The sequence below is a fragment of the Alternaria ethzedia genome, assembly GCF_023757985.1.
Source record: "Alternaria ethzedia strain BMP 0044 chromosome Unknown scaffold_26, whole genome shotgun sequence".
In the NCBI taxonomy this organism is placed as follows: domain Eukaryota; kingdom Fungi; phylum Ascomycota; class Dothideomycetes; order Pleosporales; family Pleosporaceae; genus Alternaria; species Alternaria ethzedia.
This window is the reverse complement of record NW_026056219.1, coordinates 283,256-298,321: the sequence shown is the minus strand read 5'-3', so window position 1 is coordinate 298,321 and position 15,066 is coordinate 283,256. Positions and strand designations below refer to the sequence as shown.

The window sequence follows — 15,066 nt, the reverse complement described above, 5'->3', positions numbered from 1 at the left end:
TACCACTACAACCACCATGTCCTTCCTCAAAGCGAACTCGGCCACAGGCATGAACGCCCCCTCACCGACACCTTCGAGCTCCTCCGCCAGCGGAAAGCGCAAGCGTCCAACCGATGGAGCGCCGCCCGTCGTCTACTCGCAGCCGCAGGACACAGGCACCGGCGAGCACGTCTTCACCCGCCTCACCTACGTCAACGACTTCCTGCGCGAGCGCAAAGAAAAATGGCACACCTTCGACGACATCATGGAATACCTCAACATCCCACCGGGCCACATCCAGCGCGAACAGCTGCGCCAGCTGATGCGCGCCGACAACGCCGGCAACCGGATCAGCTGGGACTCTGCAAACGAACGCTACAAATACAAGAGCAAGCTCAGCATCCACGACCGCGCGCAGCTCAAAGGCCATTTCCAGACGCAGAAGTCGGCCATGGGACTGCAGATCAAAGACCTGAAAGACGGCTGGTCCACCGTCGCCGACGACATCACCAAGATGGAGAACAAGAAGGAGGTGCTGGTGCGACGCGCCAAGGACGGCGTGCCAAAGACTGTCTGGGGCAACGACCCTTCTCTCATGCTGCCCATGGACCCCGTCTTCGCAAAGGCCTGGCACTCGGTCCAGGTGCCCGATAACCCGGATGAGCTGCGCAAGGCCCTGCTAGCCAACAAGCTGACCGCCGCTACGCAAGCCAAGGTTATTGTTGCCGCCCCTACCAACAAAAAGAAGAAGGGTCCTCGTCGTGGTGGCAAGCAGACCAATACCCACATGATTGGCATCCTGAAAGACTTCTCCGGAATGAGAAAGTAGACGAGTCTGAGGCTTGCAATCTCTCTCATTTGATGTGGAGTACCTTTTGCGTACGTGGTGGTTATGTTATTTCGGGAGTCATGAGTGGCTCGTGTCGATCTGCGTCATCGCAGTACCATGGATGGCATGGAAGGAACTGAGATAAAGTAGACCATGTTTGTTTCTTAACTGCATAGCGACGGCGTTGGCACATGTTTTCACGTATACTGGCGTTTTCATCTCTGGGCAACGTGGGAAGACCGTTGAACCTCCTTCAAATTGGCATAGAAAATAAACATATGTAACATTATGCATTCCCTCTTTCCCAATTTCCCCTCCTCCTTCAAGCCCTCCCTCCCCATACAGTCTCAGTGAAATCATACTCCGCAGCAACTGACCTACACGCAACTGTTAGCAACGTCCCTGTTCTTTTCTCTGGAGTAGGTAGGGTACTTACACCGCAGCTAGGACAGTCGGTACCACAGCCGCACGGCGGCACGAATCTGGTGGCGCAGCAGCTCTCGAACTGCTGACGAGCTTGGAGGTCGCCTTCTACGACGTCGTAGGCTTTGATGCTGCCGTCGACTTGGAGCACGTAGTTCGTGGCGGCGAGGGAGGTGCTCGCGCAGAGGAGGGTGAGGAGGGATGTGAGCTTCATGGTTGTTGATATAAGGAGGTCGGAGTTGTAGGTAAACGTATTCTTATTGTCTGTCTGGATAGGAGGGTGGTCGTGGTCGTGCTATACCTAGCTACTTATACACACACTGCCCATCCCCCATCTCCTACCCCGGCTGACCATCCTACCCAACACGTACCTTTCATATATCCACATATCCACATCTCCACATCTCCACATCTCCACATCTCCACATCTCCACATCTCTACTGATCCAGCCTCGTTTGTTTTTCGTCCGTTGCATCACTGACACTGCGTACGCATTCTGTGGAGACGAACCCCTTGCATTTCGGCCCGTTGGCGCGTGGTTTGCAGACTAAAGGGCTGAATCACGTCTAGGCGGTACTGGGCATCACACCATGAATGAAGTGATACTGCGGTGAGGAGATGTGCGAGGAGGTGGCCGCTGTGTGCCTTTGTCGTTGTCGTTGTTGGTGGTGTTGTTGTTAGTGTTTGGGGATCACAGCTAGCTACGGGGTGTTGAACTAGGTATCCGGTGAAGATGGTTATGGAAAGCAGACGTTGATATTGAACTTTTCGAATTCGTTCTTCCAGGCCAAGGCGGATAGATTACAAACATATCCCAAGTTTTTGCCCATGAGATATCATACACAACCCCAATATACTTCTTCCCACCCTTTCTCTCCTTCCTCAAAGATTACAGCAAGATGACTACATCCAATCCATCATTTCATTCATTTCATTCATTTCACAACAAAATATACACCACAAGCATTCTCATACGCCCTCCCACACCCACAAGGCGGAGCGAAATTATTCGAGCAGCAATCCGGGATAAACTGGCGTGCATCCAGCTGCGTATCTGGTACAATCTTGACAGAGCCGTCGACTTGAAGGATGTGGTTTGCGAACGCGGTGCTCACGCCAACGGCAGTGAGGAGGGCTGTGAGACGCATGTTGGGTGGTGGGTAGATGTGCTGGGTTATTGTTGGTTGGATTGGGGATGTGGGGATGTGGTTGGTGGTGTGGATATAAGTATGTATACTACATGTATTCCCAAACAGCTCCAACCTTTCTTCCACCTCAACACCACACACGTCCACGGGTACCTTGCGCACCTCCAGCTTCTCTTCCCTTCCCTTCCCATCACCTCACCTCATCACCTCACCCACGCACACACAAGCCGGCCCATTCCCACCCACCACACGCATCGTTTCGGCCCGTTCGCGTCCACTTTCCAAGGTTAGTCCGTACCTAGGTATATAGGCTGAATAGCCACGTCTAGCACCTGGGCAAAACCGCACATCACCACCTCTGTCGTCTCTACTGCTTACATGTGGGTATCCTTACCGCGGGCGCAAGAGCCGTACAATGACCTGCAGCAGTCAACGGCAGTTGGATGCGTCTGCATTCCCGGCCATGGGAAGCGGGAGGGTGATGAGGGAGGTCGCCGTTTGCGTGGGCGGGAGGATGGGAGGATATGGTGACGATGATGTTGTACATACGCGTATTAGGTTTCGCGCCGTTGGAGTAGCATTTTTAGTGGCGTGATGGATTGACCAGACCAGTGATGGTTGCCTCGTTCCGGGTATCTGGTCGCCACCTGACGGCTTTTGGTAGCGGTTTGTCGCATGGACATTCACCGCTTTTCTTCCCTGTCCTGCATAGTGCTTCTACGGTTGTTTCTCGGTCGCTCAGTCCTACCCAGGTAGCCTTGCACGTCGCAATTCCGGCGCGAGCGACGAGGCTGTACATGAGATGTAGAGGACAAGTTTGAAGGGTCTTGTCCTTGGTGGAGTGTTCGGTGTATGGATTGGTGTTATGTCACCACCTTTGGTGTATTGCCTTGACCTCTCCAATGTGGTTCGGGTCCCAAGCCGTTCTTGTTGTGATTTGCAGGACTACCTAGGTGGGAGGCTGAAAGGCTGAATCACATCTTGGCGCCGCTGGGCATCAGATTGCGACTTTAGGTGCGGTGCGGTGAGTTGGGGCGGTGGGATGGGATGGAAGTGTCGTGCGATGGAGGTGTTGTTGCTGGCGTTGTTGGTGGTAGTGCCCAGGTGGTAGTGTGCAGAAACCACTGCCATGTGTGAGTATTGTCGGACCTGGTAACTGGGAATTATGAGGCTGGAGGAGAGTCCCGATATTTACCCGTAGCTGTGGCCCAAGGTGATCTGGGTTGGCGGTCAGTGCTCAGTGATACGAGAAGCCATGTCTGTCGTAGGCCTGTCCGTGTCAACTGTTATCGCTTCTGGTAGCTATTTACATCAGTCTTCGTGGCACTCATAAACTTCGAAATGTTGAAATCTGGTACTTGCACGCTACCTAATATTGACATTAGCGCAGATGTTTGATTCCATGCTGACATCAGGCTATTACGCCCTTGATCCCCCCTCTCTTTCTCTCTCTATCGTCATGTCTTTGCCTCTCTTCCCCCTTGGACGTTTTCTCATACGTTTCTTCTCGAAGAATCCCTCCTTTCCAGAAGTGCCCGGTCATGGCGGACTATCGCACCTCTCTAAAAACCGCAGCACTCAAGCTACACCCAGACACGTTAGCAAAGCGTCCCATGATCAACCCGACGTATCGCTCTCATTCATCCCCTCCAGGGCTCTCTAGTTCCGTCTTCTTCTTCGTCTCCTTCATCTTGAGTCGAGTAGGAAATACGTACACCACAGCTAGTACAAGGTGCAGGTGGGCAAACACAAGGTCCATTGAAGTTGGTGGAGCAGCACCCTGGGATCTGGCGTGGTAGCAGATCGCCTTCTGCCATCGCTTTGATGGAGCCGTCGGCTTGGAAAATGTCGATGGCGAAGGCGGTGCTTGCGCACAGGGCGGTTAGAATGGCGGTGAGCTTCATGGTTGGCTGTTTTTGTGGTGGGCGCGTGTGGATAGTGAAGACGTCGTTCGAATGAGATGGCGATGGCGGTCGTGGTGGTCGTGGTGCATGTATTTATATTCACCTACCTATATGTTGTACAACGACCTACGTACAACATTTGTTACTGCTTACTGTATTCCGCTTCTCCCGACGTATTTCGTATCGCATGGTATATCACCACGTACGTATGTACATGAGTGTTGATCCCCCTCTCTCTTTCCTTCGGCCCGTCGTCGTACGAGCTCGTCGCTAACCTGGGTAATATAGGCTGAATAGCAGCTGGGCGGACTGAGCATCGTCATTCTTCTATCTTTACTGCCCCTCAACCTGGTGCTTCTCTTCTGCATGTCATGCATCTTGACCAAACATTCTTTCCGTCCGCGAAGCCAAGGTTTGGTTCGTCGTAATGGTTTCTCGCCTGATACGCACATGCAGTTCTGGAATATCGGGTTGAAACGAAATGTCTTTCGTCATCGTCGTCGTTACTGCGGCGAGTTGGGGTATTTGAGGACTTGATCGCCAGCGCTTTATTCGTGCTACATGGATGTCGCTTGCTCGGGTTGATAGCTGAAGATGATGCGCACAGCATGCGAGCCTCGGAGTGCCGTTTGAGACCTTTGGTCGCGTCTTACTGGAATATGTTAGTGCTGTTGCTAGTAGCCATCCGATGTTACGTCATGTACACATGCATTCACTAACCCACGAATAGTGCTAACGACTACTACCACACGCAAGATGCGATAAATATACTCCAAAGCATACATGAAGACGCGGAATTTCTTGGCGTAACGACCACTGCGATGCAAACATTCACCGCTACCTTTCCTGCAGGGTCCTTCCTCGGTTACATCTCGGCTGACTAACTTTAGGGCTTACATCAATTATGCCACGGTTTGATTTGCTCGCTCTTCATGAAATCGCCAGTGTTTCCATCGTTCCGTAGAACCTTGAGATGCAATACGGCGATACGACGTGTATCATCCGTGGCGTCATGATTGGCATCATGTCACCACCTCAGGTTTACCGCCTCTTCCTCTCCAATACGGTTCCTGTCCCAACCTCTCGTCCACGAAGCGTTCAGGTAGACCGATGCCTTTGCTGGAATCGTACTCTCCACTGAGTTGACAATCCGTGCACAGCGCGCCCAGCTCATTAATTCTAGCTCTCGCTTCTGTGTATCGCTCATTCTCTTCTTGAAACCGGGTCTTCATGTCTTTGAGTATGGAGGCTAGATGTTCCTGCCGCTCCGAGGTTACCTCAATCCATATTTTTGGGCATTCTTTATTGTCGCTGTAGCGCGATGGCTCCCACTTGATGTCTTCGTTCCAGCCCCAATCTCGCTCCGCGCTTATAGGCCCGTATCTGCTGAACATGTTGTATAAGATGATGGATATCTGGATCCCCTCGGCGGCAGCAGCTCGGCTGATCGATGCCAGGCTATCCAACCAATCGTCCTTCCAGTCCAGGAGCGAAAGTTCGACACGCAGGTGCCTGAGCTGGGGGAAAGATGTCCGCTTGTTCTGCACCACTAGATCGAGTGCCGGGAGTAAGCACTTTGGGACGAAGTCGACAACCTTCTTATGGTCTATATGCTGGTTCTGGGCTCGTGTTATCCAGAGTTCTTGGAGGCTCTTGGGCAGCGTGGACCAGAGTCTATCTCTCGTGTCGGCGGTCTTGAACATCTCCTCGTCAGTAGTCTTGCGGTGGCCCCATATGTACACCGGGGCGACTTTGAGGCGCTTCAGAGCCGTAAAAGAAGAGAATGAACACGGGTAAGCCTTCCCACGCTCGGCACTTTCGTCGTCAAGGTAAGGATAGAAGTCTTCGTGGCTTAGCCCCAGTGTTTCCAGCGTCTCGTGATGTGGCTCCAGGCTTCGCATCATCGCCGGATGCTCTGTGTCGCACCACGCCCACGGGCCTCCAAGTTCGTAGTTGAATGTCTTGAGTCTTCCGGGTATTGTCGCGTTCAACATGCCTTGGAAATTCTCCACGTCAAGCTTTGCGCATCGCAATTCCAGATACTCTACTGGGCACGATCGTGGCTCCAGTTTCGAGAACAGGGCATTCTCATCGTGGACTTCGCTGTCGCCGTGCTTCCATCCGTTTATAGAGCGCACATTAGGTAGATGGAAGAAAGCTGCGACGTGACTGGTGTCGCTAGAATACTTGTCGTCTGCTCCAGCAACCAGGATATCGATAGGCTCTGACATTGCGTGCGGGTTCCCACGGATGACCCTGGGCAGCAACGAGACGAAATCATCATGACCATACAGGTCGCAATTGATGTTCAAACGTCGAAGTTTTGGGAGGCCTACGAGTAATAGCGCCATAATAGCATCCTCATTCTTGGCCGACTGGATCTTCCCATACACATCTTCAGCCTCTTCGACGGTGGAAGTGTACTCCGCGCACTTCTGCCTCAAGATTTCGTGGACTCCAGGATCATCAGATCTTGGCCAGGATCCGTTGGAATATCTCTCTTCAACATCTGCCCAGGTACGAGGCACGATGAAGGATTTGACAAGACTGGCATGGGCGGGGGAAGTGAAAACCAAGTATGCAAGAGCGGCAAGGTTGTCGGTCTCTTTCAGGTAAATCTCTGAGTACAACCATGGCGTCGCAAGCCGATTGAGTGTTCTGGAAGTACGGCATTGGCTGAGGAGAGATTCGCGTGGGGATAACGAGACAATGTGTTCGAGAAGCTCAGTGGGAAGCTTCTCCTCAATAGAGAGTGACATGGCAAGAACAACGACTTTGCAATGGCAGTTCGCTGGAATGGAGAAGAGGAATCGGTAGCCATCTTGACATTTGGAGAAGATTTATCGTTGTGTTGTTAGCTGTTGCTCGTTATGCAAGGCCGCCAGGGCGTGTCGGATGCCTGCTTGGCATCACGCTAATCAGTTGCTGACGTGACGTCATCGCCACGTCGCCCAATCACTTTGTGTTTGTTGCCTGAAGCATCCACTACTTGTAGATTTATCATTCTATTTCAGAAGTAAGGCGATTTTGTTTCAGAGATCACCACTTTCTGCCTTCGCTATCATCATCTAGTCCGCAGTCGCCCCAAACGGCCAACCATTAAGATCGATATTGAGCAACCTCCCCGACTCAATCTCCTCGGCACGAGACTTGAGATCGTCGATATCCCAGTTACACCACAGGAACTTGCCCTTGAGGAAGCGAGCCTCTGGGGTCGAGAGCCAGAGATTGAAGCTTGCTGGGAGAGTGACTACGTTAAATCGATTAGTGTCACCGCAGTATGCAGTAGAGTCACAGAACTTACCGTCATCAGTCTCAACATGCTTGAAGCTATCCGCCCCACCGACTCTACGGTTCATCTCCGTCAACACAACGCCAGGCTGGGTATGGAAGACGCTGAGATTAGGTTTCGCAAGGAGTACCATGTCCCACAGGCGGTATACAGCCATCTTCGCAACGCAGTAGGACGCGTAAGCATCGTTTAGACTCAAATGGGCGCCCCAGGAGTTGATAGCGACAACATGCGCATCAGGTGCAGCATGGCGTATGAAAGCTTTAGCGACCCATAAAGAGCCCTCAATATTCCCAGTGACGCCCTTGAGAAACTCTCTTGCATCAACCTCAGCGAAGTTCTCAGTTGGACCAATGACCGCAGCGGCGTGAATCAGAGTATCAATTTTGCCCTCTCTCGCGAAATTGTCAAAGGCCGAATTGACAGAAGCCTCGTCGGTAACATCGGTGCTTTGTATAAAGACCCTTGTGTCTGGACACTCCTTCTCGATAAGCGCTTTGTTCTCCAGCAGCGGACCCTCGCGGCGTCCTAGGAGACCGATACGTGCGGCACCTGCGCGGGCGAAGAAACGTGCTGTCTCTCCTCCGATGCCGGTGTTGCCGCCTCCAGTCACGAAAATGGATTTGCCTTTCTGGGAGAGGGCTGGAAGGCTGGGGTCGCCGGCGGGTTGGGCGGTGTTGTGCCAGCGCTGGACTGGAGATGGGAAGGGTGGAGTGGAGGATACCATGGTGATTTGGATGAGTTTTGGTGGAGGATAAAGAATGGGTTGCTGGGCGACTTGCGACTGACGACACTTGAAAGGTGCGAATGTCCTGGGTATTCGTAATAGAGGACGACCCATTATTCTTATAATGTTCTTGTACCCAGGTCGGGGAAAGAGACACGGCGGAGTTCACGAATCCCGACATACAAATTGTTCCGCCAGACACTAGTGAAATCCGACCGCACTGATTCAGTTCGGATGGGGTGGCGCTTTTGCCGGTTGCTATGTCATGCATACTCGTACAAAAATACTCATTAATATCTCACTGTTGGTATATCTCGCTAGAATCCATCAAGCCATATCGCTAAGCCATAGAGGCCGTGAGCATGATCAACCCGCCCATGCTGTCCATACCAGAACACCATTCGGCCCAGCAGGCCGCGCTACGACTAGCTCTACTCGTGAGAATCTGAGATGGCGTCTCGTCACTTGATGGAATGTATGGCAACCACGCATCGCGGCAGGACAATCGACGATGATCCAACTTTATAATCTCACCATCCACAGCCAGCGCAAATGATGTCTCTTCTCGCGGCTCGTTCTGCCGTTGCCTTTGCCACTCCTCTGCATCCCGTGCTTCCCAGAGTTGCCGTCTCGCGGGCAGAGGCGCAACTACGAATTCTGTAGGCATGTCGCACATGGCTGCTGGGTCGAAGAAGACGAGCTTGTTCAGGATGCGATAGATTACCGCGAGTCTATCACGGGTTTTAGTGAAGGAATATGGAACGGTTATCGGAATGATCAATGTACCTTCGCCTGGATTCTTTGTAAATCCAATCTTGCCAGCTGTTAGTTGACTTGCTGCGACATGGTACGTCATGCGTATGACAATCGAAATCGTTGCGAGAGAGTTGTATTGCGACGAGCTAGAACGAAATTCGTTAGATGTGTTTCCTCAACGTGCGGACATGTTGGATTCACAATGACTGCCCTCTCTAAAAGATAATCCAGATTATTATGCTCAGTCTCGCCTTCGTCCAGACGAGTCAAGATGTAGATCGAAAGAGCCTGCATAGCACCTAGTAGTTCCCACTTGTTCAGAGTCTGATTCTGGCCACAAATGCGTTCACACTCGGTTCTCACATTCCGCCAGAAGAGCTTTCGGCTTCCTTTCACTCGCTTCGCCATCATGTGCATCAACGCGATGCAGTTCTCAAGTGGTTCTGTTGTCGTGCCTTCATCCGTGAACGACACATAGCTTGGGTGTATGAAAGGTGGCAGATCATTTTGTTGCAGCATCAGCGGATAGGACTTTAACGTGTAGAAGATGAGGCTGGCCGCTCGTTCCGCTCCCGGATGCATCTTTGGGCGTTGTATCATTGATCTGACGTTCGAAGTAGGGCCGGGTGAGATGGCAAAGCACAAAAATTGTTGTCTCTGGGTTCGATGTTGCCGCTCCCGCTGACGAGTAACTTCATTCTGTTCGTCGGAGATTGGGCCTGTTAATTCCAGCAACGATGAAGGAGGCGTAATGGTCGTCGGGCTGGCTGACCCTGGTGAAGATGATGTGCCTGAAGGGAAAGCCGACTGAGGCGTAGGTATCATATAGTCGTCAAAGGCCGTCATATCGTCGAGGCCCCACTGTAGGTCTTCGGACACGGGATCAATACTGGCCAATGTAGTAGCCAGAAGACCTTGAGATTGATTGGCTACAGTTGGAACAACCGAGTTTGCATGACCGTCAAGGGGATCGTCCAGGTCGTCGGAGGTAGCACGACGCACAGCATCACGCTTTTGCCTTGTAGATCTGGAGGGATAGTGACACATGAGACCCCTTAGGGTACAGCGCGAACATTCTGGTAGTGCATTATCGCACGCGGTCTTTGCCTTTGCGCAGGCCGCGCACGATCGCCGTCTCGGGACAGAGGCTCTCGTATTAGACCGACAATAATACCCATGGCGTTTCAATGATGATTCTTCGAGAACGGTCAGTTCGATGATCGTCGTCGCCAACTTTGAGCAGCATGGCAAGAACACTGACGCTTGGTGAAAGGCTTGTTGCATTGGCGGCACCAAAGCACGCCTGCAGGCACCTGCTCCACCATCCGGTGCTGGTCTGCAGGCGAGGATGAGGGTTTGTGACACTCACGAGACAGCTGGTTCGGGACAAATTGAAGGCAAAAAAGCATTTGGGTGGCGTGAAAAAGAAGCCTGGTCGTGACAAGCACAAGGTATCTAGGTAGTCCCGAGGTTGGTGGTTGGTGCTGACATATGCGGCAGGGACGCGCCCCACCTACATCCTACGGCCGGTACAAATTGTAATTCCCACTTAGGTTAACATAACGCTAGCGCATTAAACAAATAAAGTGCGCCTTTAACTTAGACTATAGTCTAGTCTTAGTTTATACTAGTTATTAAGATAGTACTTTAGTATATAGTATAATTATAATAGCTTTAATATTATTTACTAAAGTACTACTAGTTTAGTATATTACTATAGTACTATAGTTATTAGTAAAGCTAATAATTTAAAAAGATACTATTAGTTACTAAAAAATACTAGTAACTTTTAAGAAAATATTTCTTAGTTATAATAAGTTAAAGTTTTTTAAGTATAATAGTATATAAAGCTATATACTACTAATATTCTTCTCTCTCTTCTATATAATACTAAAATTCTAATATAATTAAAATAGTCTTAACTCTTACTAACCTATTACTTAAATGGTCGAAGATTACACTAGAGCCTCGTGCGCTAGCGCATCGACGTGAAGTACTTCCCAACATAAGATTATTTCGGGCCCGCACGCTCATTATAGGTACATCACGGTCTGATGTTTAGCCTTGGAATGGCTATCTGCGTCGATTAACCTCGTGACCTCGGGAGTCTTGCACAAAGATGAAGTACATGAGTCTATTTAGTAAGACACCAGGTAAACTGCTTTTCAATTGAACGAGTGTGTATCTATCGACCATTCGCCTCAAATCCCCATTCCCCCTTCTTCTGTCTACCCGAGTAGTTCCAAAGTCTCTCTTCATCCCCTCTAGCTACGGTAGTTAACCGTCACATGGCACTTATCGCAGTTACCAGTTCCATAGCTGCCATGCGACTTTCCGCAGTGAGCCAAGATATACTCGGCCTTGTCCTTGATAACCTGACCCCGCACTGCCTGCTGGCCAGAGCCGTTGGTTGCGTACTTGATGAAGCAGCTGCCCTGCGAGAACTCCTGCTGGTCGTTGTAGTAGGCGTTCACGTCGATTCTGGCGATGCCGACATAGCATTCGCTTAGGTTGGGGGAGCGGCTGGAGCCGTCGCAGCTGGGAGGGTGGATTAGTATGGGTGAAGATGATGGGGAGAGGAGGGGTTGATGTCTGAGGGGTGGTAGGAAGGGGAAGTGGCTTACTTGTCGGAGTAGGCCAGAGCAGTGCTGCTGAGAGCGAAAAGGGCGAGTGCGATCTTAGCGAACATGGTTGCGGAGTGTTTTTGAGTGTTTGTGATGGTAATGGATGGGAAGTTGATGTGTTCGATGTCTTTAAATCGCTGTGCGGACGCAGTATTTATAGACGAAATGTGTGCGTCCAGGAAGACACGCATACGCAGCCCCCTAGCTGACTATACCACGCTGTCCTTACTATTTTGGAAGTCAAGACACCGGTGAGGGTGCGTCGATGCTGATGTGCATGATGGCCTGAGGCATGCGTGTTTGGGATGAGGCCCCCCATATGCTCGATGCACACGCTTCGGCTACAACTCCGATCTGGAGATCATGTTCCTAAAATGTCGGTTAAGAGCACCTAGGATCTGCTTCCTTGGTTGATGTGAAGAGTTCCCACCCTTTGAATCCTCACAAAACACGGACCTTCGCAGCGGACGTTTTGATAGAAGCAGTCTGCCTTGCGAACTTGGACTCGATACGCAGTAAACACAGCTCTGCGTCTTGGAGTGCACGTGAAAGTCTGTGTTAACTTACCAACGAGAGATGCAATCGGAACCTCCTCCGCTATTAGACGAAAGCGTAGAGACGTGTCGAGGAATACGCCCACTTCGGGTAATCCGGGAAGCGCCGATCAGGAACGAACGCCTGATCCGGTCGATCGCATCATCTAGCATCACGAAGGCGCATTAGTTCTGGTATCCTGGAGTTACAATATGGTAATATGATACAAGTAAGCAGGAAGCACATCGCCTCTCGTTGGCTAAGTTTGAAGTAGTAGGTGGTCAAGGTTTGCGGGCCGTAGTGGACATGCGTACAGCCTTACGGACGTACGGCCCCGGCATTAGCTTGATTTATGTGCATTAGTATCTGTCCAAAACACGACAAGCTTCCGAAGGGTCCAAAAGCTTGTGGCGTAGATGGGTCAGGCAGGCTGACGTGAAACAGTTGCTTTTGCAGCAAATTCATCGAAGAAGAGCATGTGACTGACTCAGACTGCGATCTGGTCTTCGTCTACGCTGGCCACCGAAGCTTTGTGTCAAGTTCATGGTGGTATCCACATCCAATTAGAGTTATCATAAGCCTTTCAAACAAGCTACGGAGAAGCATTGCCCAGGAACGGCTAAACGAGTAAACGAGGGGCGCGAGGTGATGCACACCAAGGCTATCGTGTAAAAAGGCGGGGAATCAGGCGCTAAGACATCTGAGTGGATCGTGAGGCACGCTTTAGTACTGAATAGTTAGGTGTTTATGATCAAGACGCCGCAATGGGCTGTCATCCCGTAGCTAGCTGGCAGGCTGCGGCAGCGTGGCGCCGTACCGGCGTTGTAGACTAGAAGACATCTCCAGAATGAGCTAGCATACACACAGAGTAGGTGGACATACCGTACGATTAGTGATGAGAAGCCGTCCGTACCGAAGCCCCGATCAGCTCGAACCTAGCCATGAGAAAGGCCTTCCTCCGTGCGATCTCAATTGGATTCGAAGTTCACCGGTGTCTTGTTCCATGCGTCTGTTCGTGCAGATCGGGCTACACGGAACGCCTGTCCTTTCTCTCGGGTACCAGAAACTACACACTCCGAGCCAGAAGCGGACAGATGTGGTCATGGTGACATTGACTTCGCAGGAGCGCCGCATACACTGAGGAAAGCCTTGTCCAGAAACGGCCGCATAAGACTGCCGATCATCAAGTCCAGTTGTAAAAAATGGCAACTTGTTCAAACTGATGCAAGGCGGGGAGGTACGATGCGGGAATACGGTGCAAGCAGCCCGTTCGTGCAGTGCATACGTTCACCGCCGTGGATGGTGAAGATTCCGGAGCCGCATGACAGGCTTACATTCGAAACCCTGGGCAAAAAGAACAAAAACATACAACAGCGGGGATTCGCTAGTGGTCACCCACCTAACTACTAATCCGCCGGTATCTTGCTTAAGTACCGCTGAGCGAACGGGAAGCGCTGAGTTCAAGATCCTATGGTCGTATGTACAAGAATGCCTTTTTGAAAGGAAATTGATCTGCGTCCATTGCCATTAGTAACATGACAACCACAGCCTTGTTCGGGTCAGCCCAAGGTACGGTCCAGGAGCGCCACACAGCCTGATGCGGCTCTGGAAGTTGCTTCTGTATGGGGCGGACCCATGGCGCCTTGCCACACCAACATTGTAGAAGTGTTACCATAAGAACTGTGAGCAAGCTAGGGACAAGCCTTGACCTAGAACGGCTGCATGGAGGCACAAGGCTGCGTATGCCGAGTCCGTCTTTCCGCTAGCGGCCACCAGAGTACCAGAATGTGTAGATACAAGGCGGAGTTGTAAGACACCAAATGCGTTGGCTCAATTCAAAGGGACGCCTTAGCAGATTCGAATGGGGTTGAATTATGTCATGGGTATCTCACTTGATTCGTCTCTTCATGCTGCTGGGACCATACTCATCACCTGACGACTATCCACTCAGCCTTCCAGCGCCTTTGTCCGTCCATTCCTCTTTCTCCAACTCTGCACGCCTCTGTCAATCTCATCTCTTGTCACACCGTCTTTTATAAGCTGCATAGTCACTCCCAGTACCTCCACATTCTTGTTCCTGCTCTCATCGTCGAAGAAAAGCATCTCCTCGTACTCGATCCCGCTGTCTCTATGTATCCTCTGGAAATGCGTCGTCTTGCTGCCGGGGTATATTTGCATGTGATCGAAATAGTCTATCGCGCGTGAGGACGATCCGTTTGCGCTGGGTATCTTGAGGAGCTTGAGCGTTTCGCGGCCGAGATCGGGGGCGCACGTGCGCGAGGCAGCGGCGATGAGGATGTTCTTGTGTTTGAGCTGTCGTTACGTCAGCTTTGTGATGGGAATGGGGGATATCAAGGTATCTCACTGCTTCTAACACGCCGCCGACATCGTTGTAGAAGCCGAAGCCCTCGCCATATTTGTCCTTGACCTTCAGGCCGCCTTCGACAGGTTTCAGCGGAGGCGTGACGTGCGTGTCAACCCAGAAGGGCCATAGCGTGTAGTCGAGATCGAACACGACGATCTTAGGAAGTGGCAGTCCGTCTGTAAACGTCGACGGCCATTGGACCTTTTCTGGGAGCGTTGTAGTCGTGGTCGTGTCGGTGGATGCCGACGAGGTCGCGCTGCGGCGGGGCATCGTGGTCTTCGGTATGGGTGGGAAGGGCGCTTTGAGGAACAAGGCCAAGACAACTGCAGATACGACAGCTGTAAGGAAGCGTGGAAAGGCCAGGATGGAGGTGCGCAGGGTGACTGTGAAAGCTGTTGCACGTGGCGCGCGTGGCAGAAAAAAAGGCGATGACGTAGACGCGTAGGACTGCCCGATTGGGCGAAGGCACGTGAGAACCCCGTGG

At 51.5% G+C, this 15,066-nt stretch overlaps 6 protein-coding genes across 6 annotated transcripts; 1 reads left to right on the top strand and 5 right to left on the bottom strand.

The window, feature by feature from the left end:
- Positions 1-16: 16 nt before the first annotated feature.
- J4E87_008430 (uncharacterized protein) lies at positions 17-808 on the top strand (the record flags this gene model as incomplete). Its single annotated transcript, XM_049380019.1, has 1 exon — positions 17-808. One exon carries the CDS (start codon positions 17-19, stop codon positions 806-808), a length of 792 nt encoding a protein of 263 aa, XP_049230288.1.
- Positions 809-1,164: 356 nt separating this feature from the next.
- J4E87_008429 (uncharacterized protein) lies at positions 1,165-1,445 on the bottom strand (the record flags this gene model as incomplete). Its single annotated transcript, XM_049380018.1, has 2 exons — positions 1,165-1,185; positions 1,245-1,445. The coding sequence occupies 2 exons, from the start codon at positions 1,443-1,445 to the stop codon at positions 1,165-1,167; spliced, it is 222 nt and encodes a 73-aa protein (XP_049230287.1).
- A 3,861-nt stretch (positions 1,446-5,306) lies between these two features.
- On the bottom strand, positions 5,307-7,043 carry J4E87_008428 (uncharacterized protein; the record flags this gene model as incomplete). Its single annotated transcript, XM_049380017.1, has 1 exon — positions 5,307-7,043. One exon carries the CDS (start codon positions 7,041-7,043, stop codon positions 5,307-5,309), a length of 1,737 nt encoding a protein of 578 aa, XP_049230286.1.
- A 309-nt stretch (positions 7,044-7,352) lies between these two features.
- On the bottom strand, positions 7,353-8,303 carry J4E87_008427 (uncharacterized protein; the record flags this gene model as incomplete). The annotated part of the gene is made up of 2 exons (XM_049380016.1): positions 7,353-7,522; positions 7,589-8,303. 2 exons carry the CDS (start codon positions 8,301-8,303, stop codon positions 7,353-7,355), a joined length of 885 nt encoding a protein of 294 aa, XP_049230285.1.
- A 3,020-nt stretch (positions 8,304-11,323) lies between these two features.
- J4E87_008426 (uncharacterized protein) lies at positions 11,324-11,748 on the bottom strand (the record flags this gene model as incomplete). Its single annotated transcript, XM_049380015.1, has 2 exons — positions 11,324-11,597; positions 11,684-11,748. 2 exons carry the CDS (start codon positions 11,746-11,748, stop codon positions 11,324-11,326), a joined length of 339 nt encoding a protein of 112 aa, XP_049230284.1.
- A 2,416-nt stretch (positions 11,749-14,164) lies between these two features.
- J4E87_008425 (uncharacterized protein) lies at positions 14,165-14,852 on the bottom strand (the record flags this gene model as incomplete). The annotated part of the gene is made up of 2 exons (XM_049380014.1): positions 14,165-14,530; positions 14,583-14,852. 2 exons carry the CDS (start codon positions 14,850-14,852, stop codon positions 14,165-14,167), a joined length of 636 nt encoding a protein of 211 aa, XP_049230283.1.
- Between the last annotated feature and the right edge of the window lie 214 nt (positions 14,853-15,066).